At 42.5% G+C, this 19140-nt stretch overlaps 1 protein-coding gene across 3 annotated transcripts in view; it reads right to left on the bottom strand.

Moving 5' to 3' along the window:
• The window catches only part of NCAPD3 (non-SMC condensin II complex subunit D3), a 74603-nt gene that overhangs the window by 33883 nt on the left and 21580 nt on the right, over nucleotides 1-19140 (bottom strand). For 2 of the 3 annotated variants that reach the window (XM_055130022.1, XM_055130024.1), the window contains exons 4-13: nucleotides 17766-17953; nucleotides 16759-16926; nucleotides 16593-16654; nucleotides 16321-16408; nucleotides 13154-13287; nucleotides 10995-11067; nucleotides 9229-9354; nucleotides 8840-9092; nucleotides 8212-8262; nucleotides 7888-7974 (exon numbers count right to left, since the gene is read on the bottom strand). In XM_055130022.1, the coding sequence (XP_054985997.1) occupies nucleotides 7888-7974; nucleotides 8212-8262; nucleotides 8840-9092; nucleotides 9229-9354; nucleotides 10995-11067; nucleotides 13154-13287; nucleotides 16321-16408; nucleotides 16593-16654; nucleotides 16759-16926; nucleotides 17766-17953 (1230 nt within the window). The remainder of the gene's footprint in view (nucleotides 1-7887; nucleotides 7975-8211; nucleotides 8263-8839; nucleotides 9093-9228; nucleotides 9355-10994; nucleotides 11068-13153; nucleotides 13288-16320; nucleotides 16409-16592; nucleotides 16655-16758; nucleotides 16927-17765; nucleotides 17954-19140) is intronic. The other variant, XM_055130023.1, reaches the window with a different exon arrangement.

The raw sequence follows: 19140 nt of genomic DNA, 5'->3' as shown, positions 1-19140 counted from the left end.
AGGAGCATATTCAGCTGCCCCCACTGTCCCTGCCTCCCCAAAAGAATGTCTGTGCCTCATCTAAGAGCACATTCTCAGCGGGCACACCTGCAAGCACTGAATTAAAGCAGTGCAACCTTCAGTGAGCACCGTGGCGAAGCGAGTGACTACTATAGTCACCGGAGTGGTGACCGCTATGGCCAGACATGTATATAAAACCTAGACAGCAGGACAATAACACTAACAATAATGAGAGAGCGAGAGAGAGAGAGAGAGAGAGAGAGAGAGAGACAAAGTGTGTGTGTGTGTGTGTGTGTGTGTGTATGTGTGTGTGTGTGTGTTGCATGGGGCTGGGAGGGGGGCACAGACTGGAACACACAGTTAGATTCTTTGCTTTTTCTGCCTTTGAATCTTCATGAGTTAACAGATATGGGACCATCACAAAATCTCAATTTACTTTTGTGAGAAATGAGAGCAGATGTATAGCAAAAGTGTTTTGATAGAGAAAGATTTTTGTTTATCTTTGGGAGACCACATCAAACTGTGCTCAGGGCTTACTCCTGGTTCTGCGCTCTAGGGTCACTCTTGGTGGGCTTGGGGGACCACAAGTGAGGCTGGGAAATAGAACCAGGTTGACCGTATGTGAGGCAAATGTGTTACCCACTGTACTATTGCTCCAGTCCCAGATTTTTTTTAACCAAGCAAATGCACGAAAACAGTTCATTTTAATTTGTAAAGGACCCTCATAATTCCTAAACCTTGTCTGTGAAGTTAGAAATTTTGTGGTAATTCCATCATAGCATCTCAAACAGACTGGAGTACAGAGCAGAGGGATGTGGCAGTTACACCATAGCCACAGCAGTTTCCCAAAGGAACTTCGCCAAAATATCCCAAGGCACCGTTAAGTCTGATCATTACACTTTTATAAAGCCACATAAAGCTGATAAAATAGCTTAAATTGATGTCTATTTTGATGGGGAGGGAGTGTTTACGGGGGGCAACAAGTGCTCAGTGCTTACTCCTGCTTCTATATTCAGGAATCACTTCTGCTGGGCTTAGGGGAGCATATTGAGTGCTGTGGATCGAACCCAGGTGCAAGGCAAGCACCCTACCAACTGTACTGATCCATAAAATTAAGGTCTTGAAATTTTAACTTTATTCCCCTTTACTGGCAATAATCTACTCAAAATTGATCAAAACCAAAAATGTAAGAGCTGCTAGGGCCAGAGGAATAGTCCAGCATGGAAGATGCTGGCCTTACACACTGGCCAACTTGGGTTCAATTTCCAGAACCACACATGGTTCCCCAAATCATGCCAGGAATGATCCCTAAGTGCAGAGCTAGGAATAAGCCCTGGCACCTCTGGGTGTGGCCCCAAACAACAACCCTCCTCCCCATTTCACTTATGATTTTACATGTCACAGAAAATGATAAAAAGCACACATTTACTAATAAAGATAAAAATCCATTAAAAATAGGGGTCTGAACTAAAGTACTGTGGGTAGATATTTGCTTTGCATCTGGCCAAGCCAAGTTTGATCCTGGTGCCACATATGCCCCGTAAACCTTGTGAGAAGAGATCTCTGAGCATCAGAGCCAGGAGTCTACCCTGAGGGGTTGCCCTGCAAACATAAAACAGCAAGTTCAATACAGCACTGATGCTGTGACTGAGCATGAACCAGCAGCACTGCTGCTCAGGCACCACAAAGTGTGCCATCTCCAATGCACTGCATGTGGGCTCACCACAGGTACGTGAGCACTGTGACTATTATGTGACTCCACCAGCCCCCTGTGGGCACTGCAACTAAGTACTGGTGACCTCCAATTGTTGGATCTACAATGGAAGGGAAGGTGGACTTCAGAAACTTTTTAAATGAACATCAGTCAATAGGTAGAGAAGTGTAAATCGGAATCCCGACGAGACCCTGCTTCATAGGCAGTAGGATGGCTGGAAGAAATAGTTAGATATAATGAGAGTAAGATACAGACAAGTTAGTGAGACTGAAAAAAAATGGGGCCCACTCTTGAAAATAGCTGTCAGCTCCTTAAAATGTTAAACAAAGAATTACCACATGATCCAGTAGTTCCATTCAGGTACAAATCCAAAAGAAACAGAAACATATTTTTACACAAAACTTGTACAAGAATGTTTACATCAGCACTATTTGTAATAACAAAAGACAGAAATACTTCAAATGCCCCACAATGGATATAGGAACATGCTAAATGCAGTCTGTCCATACAAAAGACAAACACTGTACCATGAACGGAACAAAGAACTAATGCATGTAGAACATAGATGGGCCTGGAGACTATGGGGTGAAAGAAATCATCCATGAGGAGCCAGAGCAATTGTATAACTGGTAGGGTGCTTGCCTTGCACGTGACTGACAGGGCTTCAATGCCCAGCACCCCATTTGGTCCTCCAAGCCGGCCAGGAGTGATCCCTGTGCACGGCCAGGTCCCAAAATAAAAGCCAAAACAGACGCCACCCAGTCAGACGCATGAACGCATGAATTCACTTAGCCAGGGTGACCAGAATAGGCTGCTACACAGGCAGGAAACAGGCAATGCTGATAGAGGGCAGGGGAGGGGAGGGACTGCTAATGGGCACAGGGTTTCTTTTATAGCTGAAGAAAATGTTTTGGAATTAGATCACATGCTTTTATGGGCATACTAAAAACCAGTGAATCCTATACTTTAAATGGCAACAAAACAATTAAAAAAACCACTTAGCACACACAATGTCTGACTTGCAAAAACCACACAAATTTTTTACATAATTAATGCCAATAATATAAACCATCTTTATCAAAAATAAGACGGGAAAGTGCACTTTTTACATTTGGGCAACTTTTATAATTTGGAAGCATCACTAAATCAATACAACTGCTTACTGTTTGAGAGTCTATGGAACAGCAAATCTGTACTTAGCTTGGGGCTGGAGCGATAGTACAGTGGGTTTGCCTTACACGTACGTTTGTCTTGCACACGGCCAACCCGAGTTCAATTCCCAGCATCCCGTATGGTTCCTCCAAGCACCGCCAGGAGTAACTCCTGAGTGCAGAGCCAGGAGTAACCCTGAGTATCACTGGGTGTGACCCAAAAGGCAAAAAAAAAGAAAAAAAATCTGTACTTAGCTAAGAACACAATCAACAGAAACATTTAGTATTTTCCCAGTGTAAATTCCATTACAATATTTTTTGGGAATCTGTATAATCTATCTCTCTATGCATGTGTATGTATAGTTATCGCTCTCTCTATAATGTATATACAGATATGTATGTATATATATATGTATATATATAGTCTATATAAAGTATCACTGTATCACTGTCATCCTGTTCATCGATTTGCTGGAGTGGGCACAGCAACGTCTCCATTCATCCTAGCCCTAGACTTTGCAGACTCTCTTTACTTGTCCTTCCCAATGGTGCCGCATTGGAGGCTCTTTCAGGGCCAGGGGAATGAGACCCATCATTGTTACTGTTTTTGACATATCGAATATGCCACAGGAACTTGCCAGGCTCTGCCGTGCAGGGAGGATACTCTCGGTAGCTTGCCAAGTTCTCTGAGAGGGAGAACTAGACCTAAGAGATTGCGAGGCTGAGGCCGGAGTGTAAAAAATCACAAGGGTGGCGCACGCGGGGGAGAGATGATATGATGTGTGTCGATATGATGTGTGTTGTGTCGTTATGGTTCTGTTGTCCTTGGGCACTCGGGGCAGCTCTCTCTCGCACGAACCGCTCGAGTCCAGTGTTCCCGAGCTGCTGTGTGTGGACCAGATTGGGACGGCTCCTCCTTGTGTTCTGCTTCTGTGGGTGCCGCTGTGCTCTCTTCTGTCTCTCTGTCTCTGCCTCTGTAGACTCTCTTCCGGTCTCTTCCGACCTCTCTCTGTCTCTGCTTCTGTGTCTTTTCTGTTCTTCTCCTGTGTCCTCGTGTGTCTCCTCTGTCTCTTCTGTCTTCTTCTGTCCTCTTCAGTGTCCCCCAGTCTTAGTTTATATAGCAAATTACATAGGGTGGTGACATAAAGGTGGGTTTAACATTAACAAATCAGCAAAGAAGGGTAAAACCATTTCTTGAGGAGATTAACAAAATCTCATCTAAGGATTTTGATGAGATTACTAGATCCTCTCAAGGGTGGGGTCCAAACAAGGGTACCAAACAAGGGTGTGTCAGGGTGTGTCTCTTTCTTCCTTCCTCAGCTAGTAATCTGCTAAAATAGTTATAGTAAATTTACTTCTAATATTTCTAGCAATGTCATTCTGTATGAGTACAGTAAGAGATATATCAAACTTAAAGTCTGGTTCTTCCTGAGGACTTGCACTATATATTCCAGACCACAGTCCTCAGGCCAGGTTAGTCTTCCTAACCTCAGCAGGGTCCTAGTCTCGTCGTTACTTTTGGATCATGACAGCACTTGTCTATGACCATGCTCTCAACTTATAGTTGAGCATTGTGGCCTGGCCCATTTCGATGCCAGGGTAGCTCACAGCTTGCCCTGGGTCCATTCCGTCCCTCGTCGGGACCCTGTTTTTGGGGTGCTAGGAACTAAGGGCAACTGAGTTGAGAAAGCAGATGCCCGGGAGTAAATATTATTGGAGTCAATCAGCTCCCAAGTTACAAAGCATATTATTAACTGTCTTCCTGTGTCCATACAGAAAGGCCACTGCTCTAAGGTAAACTAAGTTCCCTGAGGCAAGGCTAAAAGGACAAACCCCATGTTATCCTATAGCCAAGCTCTTTTGGGAGCTTTGTTTTATAGTCTCTGGATCTTGGTTGCTGATGGGATTATGCGGTGGTGGTGGGGGACACCTAGCAACTGGGTGTGACTGCCTAGCAACTGGAAAATGGGGGACCTGGGTGGAGGAGGCCCAGTCCTGATCTGAGCAGGCTTAGAGATCTCAGTCCTGGGTCCTGCACACCTGGGTTCCTCTGCCGGTTCCTCCATGCGTGCGGCTCGTCCAAGCGTGTAGAGAGTGACCTCGAGCATGGCTGTGGCTGGGTTCCGGAGGTCTTTGGCTGCTGGAGCTCTGTTCAGGGTAGGGAGGGAAACTCAATCCGCTCCCCTGAGGGGCCCCAGTGAAGAAAACCAAGCGCGAGGGCAAGAGACTGCATCACTCTCTTCCTGGAGCTTGGTTTTATAGTCTCTGGATCTTGGCTATTGACGGGATTACATGATGCTGGGGGCAGTTTGTGGGTGTGACTGCCTAGCTACTGGAAAATGGGGGATCTGGGTGGAGGAGGCCCATTCCTGATCTGAGAAGGCTCGGACACACACACACACACACACACACACACACACACACACACACACAATGTATATATATTGTTATTTGAATGACACATAATATCTAGCCACAGAAACCTAATCCTATGCTGTTCTTACTAAGGTTAAAAAAAGTACTTAACATCACTGCAAATGATGACTTTACAAATACATTAGTAGTACTCAATCTCAGAATTATTAATTATAAATGCATGCAATATTTATAAACTAAGGTAGCTGTCACACCTAGAACTATGGATTATTAAAGTCAATACAATATTTAACACAAATCAGGGATGTTCATAAATGTATATAAATGTGTACACAATAAATCTACATTACTAATCTATTATATACATATTTCTTTTTTCTCTTTCTCATATGTCAGTCTATGTATATATCTATATGAGTATCTTTTAAAATTGCTCTCTTTTTTTTTGTTTTTTAGGCCATACTTAATGATGCTCTGGGCTTACCCCTGGCTCTGAGCTCAGGGTTCACTTCTGGCAGTCTTGGGGGACCATATATGATGTTGAGGGTTGAACACGGGTCAGCCACGTGCAAGGCAAATGCCCTACCCACTGTACCATCTACTTTGGCACCTAAAATTATTTTTTTTGCGTGTTGTTTTTGGACCATACCTGACAGTGCTCAGGACTTACTCCTGGCTCAGCTCAGGGGACTATATGGCGCATCAGCTACATGCAAAACTAGCACCCTACCTGCTGTACTATCTCTCCACCCTCTAAAATTACATCTTTAAAAAACCTTTCCATACTGGGAAGTCTTCATAACTTAGATTTGCGCTGCCATATGACCTAGCAATTCCACTGTGGGGTATCTACCCTGGACTTAAAAACATCCATTCAAAAGGATGTATGCGTGTCATTGTTCATTGCTGCACATAGTTAAGATATGGAAACAACCATATCTCAGGTGCAAGTGGGAGACATTTTCTGTTTGTTTACTTAAAGAAGGCAGATTTCCAAGGGCCAGAGAGACAATGGGCTGGAACACATGCTTTGCATGCTATTGCCCAGATTTGATTCTTGGCACCACAATGGTCTCCTGACCTGGAATTGGACTTTGAGTAATGTCAGTTGTGATCCAAAAACAAAAACAAAACAAAACAAGAAGGCAGATTTCCTAGGTAGCATTAAATAACTGTTTTTCTGAAAAGGGAACGATAAGCCAAATCAATTTGGGAAACTGCTATTGATAAAATCGCAGTACAGGGAAAGAGAGTGACTTTCTTAGGGTTACACAGTTAAGACAAAAATCTGTGAGTTGATTCAAGGTCTACTACCTACTTCAGGTTTGTTTCTTCCCCCTCAATCACTCTGACATTTGAATCACCTTCGATTATTCTGGGTTCGATAAGATCAGAACCCTGCACTGGAGTCCATGGAAAGAGTATCTTATAATCACCCCAATGGTTTATACTGCTTGTGAAGAGAAGTTAGAGTCTAAATTCTAACAGTCTTTCTTTGATGGAAGTTTGAACTCAATTCTATACCATAAACAGAGGTGGCATCTGGGATGGCTTAATCAGTCATCAGTTGACATAAAGAAAAAAAGGAGGAATTAAAAACAAGAAAAAACAAAACAAAATACAAGAAAAAAACACCAAAACTTCTTTATGCTCTCCACCTCCTTTCTTTGTGGTGACTTTTCTCTAAACACAGATCTAATGTCTACTGGACCTATGGTCCTTATTCAGTAGGCAGTCCCAAGTGCTACAACCGACTTTAAAAAGGATATAAATTATTTGCTAATATACTGTTAAGTTTCACAGAAAAACTGGAGTTCAGTACTTGCTAAGTGGAATGTAGCCTAGTTATCTTTAAAGTAAAATACTTCCAAGTGGTCCCGGCCACCGGAAGTCACGCCCTCGATCCACCCTCGGTGCCATCTTGCCACAATCAACAGAGAAGCGGCAGGCAACGCGGCCCGGAAAATGCTCCGGACCTGAATTGGGGTCAGCAACACTGGGGAGCCGGAAGGAGGAGGTGCCGCCAGCACACCTTCTCCAGATGGAGCCCTGGCAACACTGAGCAGCAACTAACACGGCCCCAGGATTCGGGACTGGGACACATCCAAGTCTTTTCTAAAACCTGAAAACATACAATCTTTTAATGGAAAACTAATTATCAAATGCTTTCTTATTAGGGTTATCTTGTTTGGGGGTATAACTCCCACAACACTAGTGAGTTCTGTGTTGAAATATGGAAGGCAATCAAGGTGAAGAGAAAATGAAGTGAAATTCATCAGTTATACAGTTGGGGTGGGGGGCGGGGGGGTATACCGGGGATTTTGGTGGTGGAATATGGGCACTGGTGAAGGGATGGTGTTTGAATACGGTATAACTGAGACATAAACCTGAGAACCCTGTAACTTTCCACATGGTGATAAAATTAAAAATAAATAAATAAAAATAAATAAAAAAAATAAAGTAAAATACTTTGTATTGCAAGGACATAAATTAAAGATATTCTGAAAGAAATTACTAAATAGGAAAAAATTCAAATAATTAAGGGTTAACTGACCAGAAACAAAGGGGCAAGATTTTTAGATTCATCTTACAGTTGTCTGGAATCCAACATAATTACTAATTTAATAGTGATAAAATTGGACATACCCCCAAGTATAGCTGCTTCACTGCAATCCTCTAGGCTCATCACCCCCGAACCTCTGGAAGGGTGAAGTGTCTGCTTCTGACAGGATGCTTTAAAATACAAATTAAAAAAAGACCCAGTCATGAAGGCAAAAGTATGTTCTACCTTCTAATAATATAAGCATAGCACATTTAAGTAATAGTATATTGCTAGAGAAATAAACTTGATCTGATGAAGAAAAAATGATACAATATTAAAATTGATGAATGTGGAATTTGTTTTTACGAATATCCAGCAAGTTTTTTCACTTAAAAAGACAACACTTTAATATTTGAAAATATGCTGACCTGCTGAATCTCTCAATAAGGCACCAGTCTCTGCCCCTGAAACTGAGGGATCTGAAAAGAAACAGACAAGTAAGATGGAGAAAGTTCTGTTACCAAAAACCCTAAATAAATACCCATAGAGAAATAAACCAAGATAAGCAGAATTTTCACTTTCACCTAAGTGAAAACCAGGCAGATTTTAAACTATTGACAATGAACAGTGTTCTCCCAGAACATGCATTTAAAATGTGTTTTAAGCCCAATGTAGTCAATACCCAAAAATGCAAAGCAGTTGCAAAAACAAGCTTCAATCTTACCTCTAAACTTTGAGTATCTGAAATACTTAAGAGATAGAGTTATAGGGCAGAGAGCTTCCCTTGTAGGTTCTGACCCGGGTTTGATTCCCAGCACTACATATGAACCCCCGAGCCCTGCCAGGAATTATCCCTAAGCACAGAGCTAAGAGTAAGCTCTGAGCACTGCTGGGTGTGTAAACACACCCAAACAATATAAAACAAATAAAAAAAGGCCTTTCAAACGTATCACACTTGTCTGTTTTAAAAGATATTAAAAGTAAAATACACTAAAATAATTCAATTTCTCAACAAGTATAAGATAAGCACTGTTCCAGAGTGGTCACCTCACTTACTACTAATTAGAAGTTCCAGTATACTCTCCGAGGCGGTGGTGATAGACAGCTCCAGGCAATGTGCAAAACTGGACAAGGCCTTGCTTCGGACAGTTGGTGCCTTATCTAGACAGCGATCAAACATGATTTCCTGCACCAAGAACTTATGGTTCAAGAACTTCTGTTGCTCCAAGGACAGAGTGCTATCCACTTCTCTTTCAGGTAGCTCTAAGATAGCCAGGGCAACATCCAGAGTAAAAATCCTGTGTTGCACCTGGCAAAGCAAAATAATAAGAACTAGCATGAGAACGGAAGAAACCCTGAAGGAGTCCCTCTCATACATTCAACTGTGGCATCCAGAGAAAGCTGCTGAGTCAGGAACCAAGACTTCATCTAGCTGTTTCTCCTACCTTGTTGCTTCGTGAGTATCTATATAGCCAGGTGATAAAACTGGCATATTCCCCAGAAGGAAGTTTGTGGAGCAGCTGAACCAGAGACTGAGCTGCATGGGTCCGGTGGTCTGATTTATCTGTCACCTGAAAACACAGTGAGACACTATGCAATCAACAGTCATCTGCAGGACAAATAAGATGCATGGTGCAAGGCAGGTGTGAAATGGGTTCACTTAGTTCAATGATCTTTAAATGGTATGGAAATGACTGGCCAATTTTAGGTTTTATGTTTCTTTTTGTTGTTGTTGTTATTTTTTGCCACACCCACTGGAACTCAGGGCTTATTCCTGACTCTGCACTCATGAATCATTCCGATTGGGGATCAGGGTACCATCTGGGGTGGCTGGGATTGAACCTGGGTCAGCTGCAAGCAAGACAAGTGCCCTACTGCTCTGACTCAAGGTTTCATGTCCCTTTGAAAACTAATCTAGGAAAAGAATCTCAAGTCCTCTCTACAGAAATATGAATTAGCAGATAATTTCAGAGAGTTTACAGACACCCTCCCCCCCACCCCACAGGACACATAGGATTCAAATGTAAAATTATCTATTTAGAGGCCTGCAACATAGTACACCAAGTAGGGCACGTTCCCTACATGTGGCCAGGATCCCATACGGTCCCCTGAGCCTGCCAGGATTGATCCCTGAGCAGAGCCAGGAATAAGGTCTTACATAGCTGGGTGTGGCCAAAAATAAGCAAAAAGTCAAGATCATCTATTCAGGGGCTGGAAATATGGCTCAAATGACGGCATAAGCCTTGTGTGTGTGAGGTCCTAGTACTACTGTTTGTCACATCCCCCAACCACTGAATGTGGCTCCCTCTGCTCAAAATTAAATAAAAATCAGTGGTTCAAAGTGTTAAAGAAATAATCATGAAAATTAAAATGTTGAATATCTGATAACATGAAGAATTACTGTATTTTTGTTAACTGTTCTAATATTTTGTAGCTATTATTATTATGTTTTATTTTGGGTCGCACTTGGGACCACTCCCAGCTCTTCTAATGGAGATGCCCCTGTGGTGCTCAGGGGCACATGAAACACTGAGGACTGAGCCTGGGCCGCCCGCACCGAGGTCTGTTGGCGCTCTCTCCAGTCTGAATGGTTAGGTTTCATGAGAAGCCCTTGTGTTGCAGGAGCTATGCCCTCCATAAATACATATCTTTGTATGAATGACACAAATTATTGGAGGTCAGTACACATAATCATTAGTTCTGTTTCTAAATTATTCAAAAACAGGGCTGAAGAGATAGTACAGTGAGTAGGGTGCTTGCTTTGCATGGGCCAACCTGGCTCCCATCTGGTCCCCCAAGCCCACCAGTAGTGATAGCTGAGCACAAAGCCAGCAGTAACCCCCAAGCACTGTATTTTCCCAAAACAAAAACAAACAAATACAAAAAGTAAGTGTCCCCCTACCTACAAAAAGCACACTGCCTAGGGAGCTATCTAGTGAATATATTAAGTAAAACCATGTTTAGTAAGAAGACAAATTCATTCCTTTTTTTTTTTTTTTTTTTGCTTTGTGGGTCACACCCAGCGATGCACAGTGGTTACTCGTGGCTCTTCATTCAGGAATTACTACTGGTGGTGCTCAGGGGACCATATGGGATGCTGGGATTCGAACCCGGGTCGGCCATGTGCAAGGCAAATGCCCTACCCGTTGTGCTATCACTCCAGCCCCTATTACATAATTTTTTTTTAGTATTAGTACTAAAGCAGTATTACCTTGGCACAGATGTGTTGCAATAAGATACGAAGAATTGGGAATATGCTTTCCTTTAGTTCATCCACAAGACAGCTATTTATAAAAAAAGAGAGAAGAAGAAAAACACACTGTAAAAATCAGCTAAATCACTTTTCTCATGTTTCAGAATACAAAATACTGAAATATTAAAAACAATTTATTCTATATTGCAAGCACCATTTCAGAGCTTAAAGACAAAGTTTCATAGCAGAAAATTGTTTATTACTTCCCATGCTTGACTTAAAAAAAAAATCGCTGCTGAAAAAACAGCTACAGCAAGAAGCAGAAAATGTGCTATATTCGTATGGCTCTTTGACAACTTGCTAAATTTCACATTAAACATATAAAACATATGATTTTGGGGTAAATAAAAGACTAGCACACAGTCCCACTTCCTGGCAGCTAAATGAAACATTGCCTCAGTGTTTTGCACAACATTAGTATTTCTTCAAACTTAAACATAAGAAATTGCAACAATACTCATGTATTTTTAAAAATTTTGGTGGAGGGGGGCATACCAGGATACCAGGTGATGCTCAGGAGTTACAATTGGCTCTGCACTCACCAGCATTACACCTGGTGGGCTTGGGGGACCATATGGGATGCTAGGTATTGAACCGGGGTCAGCTGCATGTGAGGCAAGTTACCTACCTGTTGTACTATCTCTCCAGCCCAACAATATTCAGACTTGACCCAATTAAAGTTACATTTATTCATTTATTTATGAGAAATACAAATTAAAGAAATACTACTTCAACTACCTATATCATAAATTCTCACAGAGAAAAAAATAAGTATTTCTACTTATAATATCTTAGCTAAATTTTTTTTTTTTTTGCTTTTTGGGTCACACCTGGCGATGCACAGGGGTCACTCCTGGCTCTGCACTCAGGAATTACCCCTGGCAGTGCTCAGGGAACCATATGGGATCCTGGGAATCGAACCTGGGTCAGCCGCGTGCAAGGCAAATGCCCTACCCGCTGTGCTATAGCTCCAGTCCCTGTCTTAGCTAAAATTTAAAAACAAAATTAGTGAGAGAAGCCAGAGGTAGTACAGTGGGTAAGGTGCCTGCCTTGTGCCAAAGATCCAGGTTCAATTCTTGATTTTGTTTTGTTTTGACTTGGTTTTTGAGCCATATCCAGTGGTGCTCAGGGCTTACTCCTGGCTCTGTGCTCAGGAATCACTCCTGGTGGGAACAGGGGACCATATGGGGTGTCGAAAACTGAACTCAGGTCATCTGTGTGCAAGGCAAATGCATTACCAGTTGTACTTCTCTTTGCCCCTGCCAGGCTCAATCCTTGGCACTGCCTATGATCCCCTCCAGGAATGATCCTTGAGCTCAGGACCTACCGAGCAGCACCGGGTATGGCTTCCAAACAAAAACAAATAAGATTAGTGAGCGGTATCTGTTCAATGGTTCACTGACTGCCTCCACCTGGTTCCACCATCCACACCCATGTTTCCAAAGATGCTGTGTACCATGGACACCCATGGACCTGTGCACACAGTCATATACACACCCGCCCATTTTCTTCTATCACCTCCACACTGTGTGCCAAATACTCCACAAGGAGGAAAAGAAAATCCAGTGAAGAACAATATCTGCCTACTGAGACACAGAATACTTCAGACAAAGCTACTCGACTCAGGAGAAAGGCTTTGTCTTTCATTTATTGCTAAAGAAGTGAAAAAAAATCAATTCAATTCCATCTTTTAGGAACTATTATGTTTAGAAGAAATTAACTAAAAATGTGAGAAGAAACCACAAAAAAAGTGGCAAAGAATAATAGGAAGACGACTCAGAGAACAGCTAGGCGAAAAAAGAGGCAAACTTGGGGTAGCAAATACTGAACAGACAATGAGCAAACAACCAAGGTCACTGTCATTGCAGAGCTGACCTTCAGGCAGGTGGAAACTAGCTGGAAGCTGTGCTGGCAGCCAAACAACAGACTCTTTGTCCCTTCAACAATACCATGGTAGAGACAACAGGAGTGACCCTAAACAAGGATCCAGGTGAGCTATGAAGTGCTTGACATGTCCCGTTGTCACATGTGAGCAGGAATGTCTTAGTTTCCAAAGGCTCCAGAATCTTGGTGAGGCTAGATACCATGACAGGAAACAGAGGCAGTGTACACCTCACCTGATGAACTGGACAGCCAGGTTTTTCCTGCTGATGACTGCCGAGGTGATAGAAAGTGGGACGTGGTGGGGTCCCCCGCTGCCTTCTAACATTAATAGGACATTGAGCATTTTATGGAAAATACTACTGATAACCTAGAAGAGAACAGAAAAGCAAGCTAAGACATGATTCTGAACCATGGACCACAGACAGCATTTTGTGGTATCTGAAGATAAAACAGGTTGACAGTTATTGAACTCTTAGGATGGGTTACCAATTAGTGCATAGTATAAACAGGGTGAAAGCGCAGACAAACAATAGGAAGAATGTCTAGTTCTTCTCCCTGCATTCGTAAGCTGCAGTTGATAATCAGGGAAAATAAACTACCACTCATCCATTGCAAAGAATGCTGCTGGGAATCCCTTACAGAACGAGGGAAGGGAGAATAGTGACTGCTACTTGTACTTGACTTGAAGTTTACAAAGAACCTTGAGTTGTCTCACATACTTTACCTAGTGAATCGTAACTATTGAACTTACTCATTCCAGAAATAATACGTTTACTGAAGACCAAATAGGTGGCAAATACTGCAGAAGTATATGCATCATGAGATTTTTCTATTCTGATATTTACTGTATCACTGTCATCCCGTTGTTCATAGATTTACTCGAGCGGGCGCCAGTAATGTCTCCATTCATTCCAGTCTGAGATTTTAGCAGCCTCTCCTTACTCGTCTGTCCCAATGATTGGAGGCTTCTTTCAGGGTCAGGGGAATGAGACCTATTATTGTTACTGTTTTTGGCATATTGAATACGCCATGGGGAGCTTGTCAGGCTCTGCCGTGCAGGTGGGATGCTCTCAGTAGCTTGCTGGGCTCCCCAAAAGGCATTTATTTCCCTCTATGATGATGTGTCGTGCGGCTGCTTTGCGACCATGCGGTCCAGGAATATATGAGGCTCGGCCCGAGTATGTGGAAAGCAGCCTGGAGCATTCCTGTTTCTCATCAATTGCTGGGCACTTACTGCTAAACATCTTTTTCAGTTTTTAATTGTAGTTTAGATAACAGGGTTAAATAGTATTTGTGCTTATGATTTTAACGTACAAACTCACTGCCCTTTCCCCAAAGTGCCCATAACACTCCACCACTATCCTTTTGTCACTTCTGGTTTGCCTCTTCCTTCCAACCACCCACTCCTACTATGGAATGTCAGTCTTCTAATCCAAGAGAGCCAAGTATCTTACTAGAGTCTCGATATATACATTCCCAGCTACAATTCAGTAAATTAAGTGTTTTCTGGATTTGTTTATTTATAGAAGATGAAACTAAAGCTTATAAAAGTTTAAAAAATTTTCTTCTGATAGAGTTATGAGTCCCTTGGGGCGGGGAGGGCTCTCACTCGGCCCCCCTCTGGGGCGCCTCGAGTGAATACAGCCTGGCTCGGAGTCTGGTGGCATGGTTATGGGGGTCTCATTTTATGCTCCCTCGAAGCAGCTATGAGTTCTGGAGGGTGGCCGATGAGAAGATTATCTGGCACCGGTAGGAGGTGGGTTATGGGTTGGGTGTGGCTTATGGACCCAGCCCCGGCAGCCGACCTCCACTACCATTCTGATATTAAGCTCGCTTAGACTCCAAAAGGCAAGTATTATATGTAATATATACGTTACATATAAAATAAGATACAAAATGGAAATATTACTTTTACTTTATACTTAATACAGGACTCCAAAGATGAGTTACCCAAAGTCAGGTTATTAAATGACTCACTAGGGGGGCTGGAGCGATAGCACAGCGGGTAGGGCGTTTGCCTTGCACGCGGCCAACCCGGGTTCGAATCCCAGCATCCCATATGGTCCCCTGAGCACCACCAGGGGTAATTCCTGAGTGCAGAGCCAGGAGTAACCCCTGTGCATCGCCAGGTGTGACCCAAAAAAAAAAAAAAAAAAAAAATGACTCACTAGGACCAACTATCTAACATTGTCAACACTTTCACAATTAAAAAAATCATTGAGGGGCTGGAGTGATAGTACAGCGGGTAGGGCATTTGCCTTGCACGAGGCCAACCTGGGTTCAAGTCCCTGCATCCCACATGGTCCCCGAGCACCGCCAGGACTAATTTCTGAGTGCTAAAGCCAGGAGTAACCCCTGTGCATCACTGGGTGTGACTCCCCCCCCCCCAAAAAAAAAAACCCAAAAAACCCGTCGATACTTTCACAATTAAAAAACTAGGGCCAGTGGGGGCTGGAGTGATAGCACAGCGGGTAGGGCGTTTGCCTTGCATGCGGCCGACCTGGGTTTGAATCCCAGCATCCCATATGGTCCCCTGAGCACCGCCAGGGGTGGTTCCTGAGTGCAGAGCCAGGAGTAACCCCTGTGTATCGCCAGGTATGACCCAAAAAGCGGAAAAAAAAAAAAAAAAAACTAGGGCCAGAGAGAATACAGAGGGGCAGGTGCTGCCCTTGCACGTAACTGACCCAATTGATTCCCCCACATCAGGGGACCATATGGTCCCCTGAGCCCCACCAGATATGATCCTTGAGTTCAGATCCAGGAGAAAGTCTGATAAACATCTAAGTGTGACCCAAACATCTTCTGCTAAGGGATCACTCCTGAGGGAGCTTGGGGGGACCATATGGGGAACTGGAGATCAAACCTGTGTCTGCGGGGACCAAATAGGGGAGCTGGATATCAAACTGGGGTCTGCGGTGTGCAAGGCAAGTATCTTTACATACTATATTATCTCTCCAGCCCCACTAATGCTAAGGTTAGAGCAATAATACTGTTAGGATAATGTGAGGACAAAATTTATATATAAATGCTAACCATGAAATAATAATGAGAAAACGTTCTACAATTAGGTCAACAGGATAATTGATACACATGATTTGCTGAATGAAACTTGAAAACTATGTGTGCCTATTCACAATTTGGTATTCAATTCCAGAGAAGTTCTGCTCAGCAGCTTATCTATTCCTTCTACCTGATTCATACTAAAACCATTTATGTATGAAATCTAACAATAACTGGCAGTAAATATCAAGTATTTGGATATATACTGGGTAATAAGAAGTAAGCATGGAAGAATGACTTAGGAAATTAAAATTGCATTACATTAAATGGTTCTTATATTTTACCATTATATAACCTCCAAGCTTTCAATTGTAACTAATTAGATTCTCATAGCCTTTACCTTATTTCCTTCTCCATGAATTGGGGAGCACAGCAAATATAATCCAATATAGGCCAGTTCTGGAATGTACTTTGCTCTGTTAAGAATTCTAAAGAAAAAAAGGAAAGGATTTGTTACAGGATATGCTTTTACCAAAAATATCCTCTAACCTCATAAACCACACATAAATCCACCTGTATGTCAATTAGGATAAACAGGCATTTTTATGTCTGCAAGAGCAAACATGTTCCTATTACGTTTAAATTTTAGCACATTTAAATTTAATAGCTCACCCGTCTTCCGTAACACGAAACTCATGAAGAACTGGTTCAAAAGTAGTTAATGCCATGAAGACCTAGAAAACAGATACCAAGAAAAGGTCTGTTTTTTCCTGTCCATGAGGTGTCACCCACAGCCCACCCTTGGAAGCCAAGCTGCGACTGTGCAATATCCACTCACCTCTATACAAGTCTGTACACACTGTGGCTTTTCTTTCAGGGAAAACTTAGACAGAAGTCTTAAAAAATTCTTCAAAACATGAAAGATGGTATTTCGAATCTGAGAAAGGTCTCGGGCAGAGAAATAAATATTTTCTTCATCTTCTGGTTCTTCCATGATTTCATCCATCTAAGTTATGAAGAAATGTACAGGCGCTGTGTATTAATGCCTAACACTTTGTCTAATAGTTTCATGGTATGCAAATCACATCTAGTTAGACTTTAGGAGGTTAATAGGCTGTAGATGAGGTGACAAGACCCTGTGAGAAAGTTCCTTGCTGCTCTGTGCCCGAGGCCACAATGGCAAATCGATAGACGGGAAGACACAGAGGCCCTTCCTAGCTCTCTATTCCCATGCCAATAAGAACTGTATGCTCTTAAGACATGTGCACATTAGCCAACTCCCACCATCCTACAGTCACAAAGGGGTTCAGAATTCATGTTATTCTATTACACTTTTTGAACATGAGCACTCAGATTACATCAACCAGTGAGCTTATGTGTCCAATACACAGAATGTAACCAAGAACATCTAGAGAGAGGTTGGTGAGAGACCAAGAGAAGGTGAAAAGATGCCAGGAAAGAGACATACTTTTAGCAGTATATGGAACACAAAAGAATCTCAAAATCACACTGGACAACTCAGGATACATAGGATCTTGATTACAATCATGATTTCTGAAATCATATCTTCTTCCAGTTTTGTTTAATTTTTCTGAGACACACCCTCAATGCTCAGGATTACTCCTGGCAGTGCTTCGGAGAGCAAGTGAGATGCTGGGGATCAAACCTCAATAAAAGGCAGCACCTTATCCACTGTACTGTGTCTCCAGACCCTGAAATCGTGTCTTAATATAGTTAATTCTTAAGGTAAAATCATGATAACAAATAAAATGCTTTACAAAGTTAATTCTTAAGTTAAAAATCATGAGAGCAAAAATATGCTTTATAATCCCACTTATTTCTTACCTCAATATCTTCTTTCCTGGACAGTTTCCCCCTTTTTCTCTGCCTTCCTGTATCCCTACCCTGAGAGTTTTTAGGCTGTTCACTCTTTCTTTTCCGATTCAAGTGTGATTCTTCAGGCCAGCTCTTCTTCAAAGTCTGAATACATTTATCGAACATCACTGAGTGGAATACCTGGTTGGCCACACTGCCTGTTCGTGAAGAATGAAGAGAAAGAAGGTCAGGGTTCATTGTCTTGAACAATGTAACAGAAGATGAGTAGGGCTGGAGAGACAGTACAGAGGGGAGGGCATTTGCCTTGCACATACCCACCCCCGGTCAACCCCAGTATCCCATATGGTTCCCCTTGAACACAGCCAGGAGTAACTCCTGAGTGCAGAGCCAGGAGCAACCTCTAGACACTGCCAGCTGTGACCCACAAACAAAACCAAAAAGCTATAATAGAAGATGAAAATTAAAATAGCAAAAAGAAGCTTCTATTTAAGTTTGAAAAAAGATAAACTTTTGGCAAAAAGTATCACTCAACTCCAATCTGAGATGAACAACTGTGCTATCAGAAATAAAGATTCCTATGTGTGATTATGAGGGAGTAATTCATTTTGTACTTGCTGTTCTGCAGTGCAAAAACCACAGGGACCAGAGCAATAGTATTGTGTGAGGGCACTTGCCTTGCATGAGGCTAAGCGGGGCTGGAGCCCCAGCATCCCACAAGGTCTCCTGAGCACCACCAAGAGTAAGTCCTGATTGTAGAGCTAAAGTAACCCCAAAATATTGCTGGATGGATAACCTTCAAACCAAAGGGGGGGGACTACAGGACTGGATTTAAAAAATGATAAAATAACCATTTTAGGACGCAGAGCAACAAGAAACAGAAATAAGCAATCCCTGACAGAAGGAAAACAAAGGAGGTAAAGTCCTAGGATTGCCAAGCTTCAGGGTTTGAGGCAATTTCTAGAAAAATCATAAAAAGACTGTTGAGTAAATACCAGAGTAATACAGGTAGAAGCTGGTATTCATGAAGCAAAGCAGTTTCTCAACCAGGGGACATATAGCTTCCTGAAGATGCCGTGAAGCTAAGGGGGCCACACATTAAAAAATAATAATAATAAAATTTAAAAAATAGAAAGAAAACACATGTAAATGGGGGAGGGAAGTTGGGCATGGCATGAGACTAGAAGGTCCAACTGATAAGACCCAGGGGTGCCAGAGGAAGGAAACAGGTTGGAAGGGGCCATGATGAGAAAATTATTTAGAAACACGGAAGAACAGTACCTGACAACATTGCCAGCTGTGCCCCAAAAACAAAACACAGAGACATTCAGAACTCTGTGGAGGGCTGAACTAACATGCACAAATAGAGAGGCATGAGGAGACCAGA

The sequence above is a fragment of the Sorex araneus genome, chromosome 3, assembly GCF_027595985.1.
Source record: "Sorex araneus isolate mSorAra2 chromosome 3, mSorAra2.pri, whole genome shotgun sequence".
Taxonomy (NCBI): Eukaryota; Metazoa; Chordata; class Mammalia; order Eulipotyphla; family Soricidae; genus Sorex; species Sorex araneus.
This window is presented reverse-complemented; position numbering and strand designations above follow the sequence as displayed.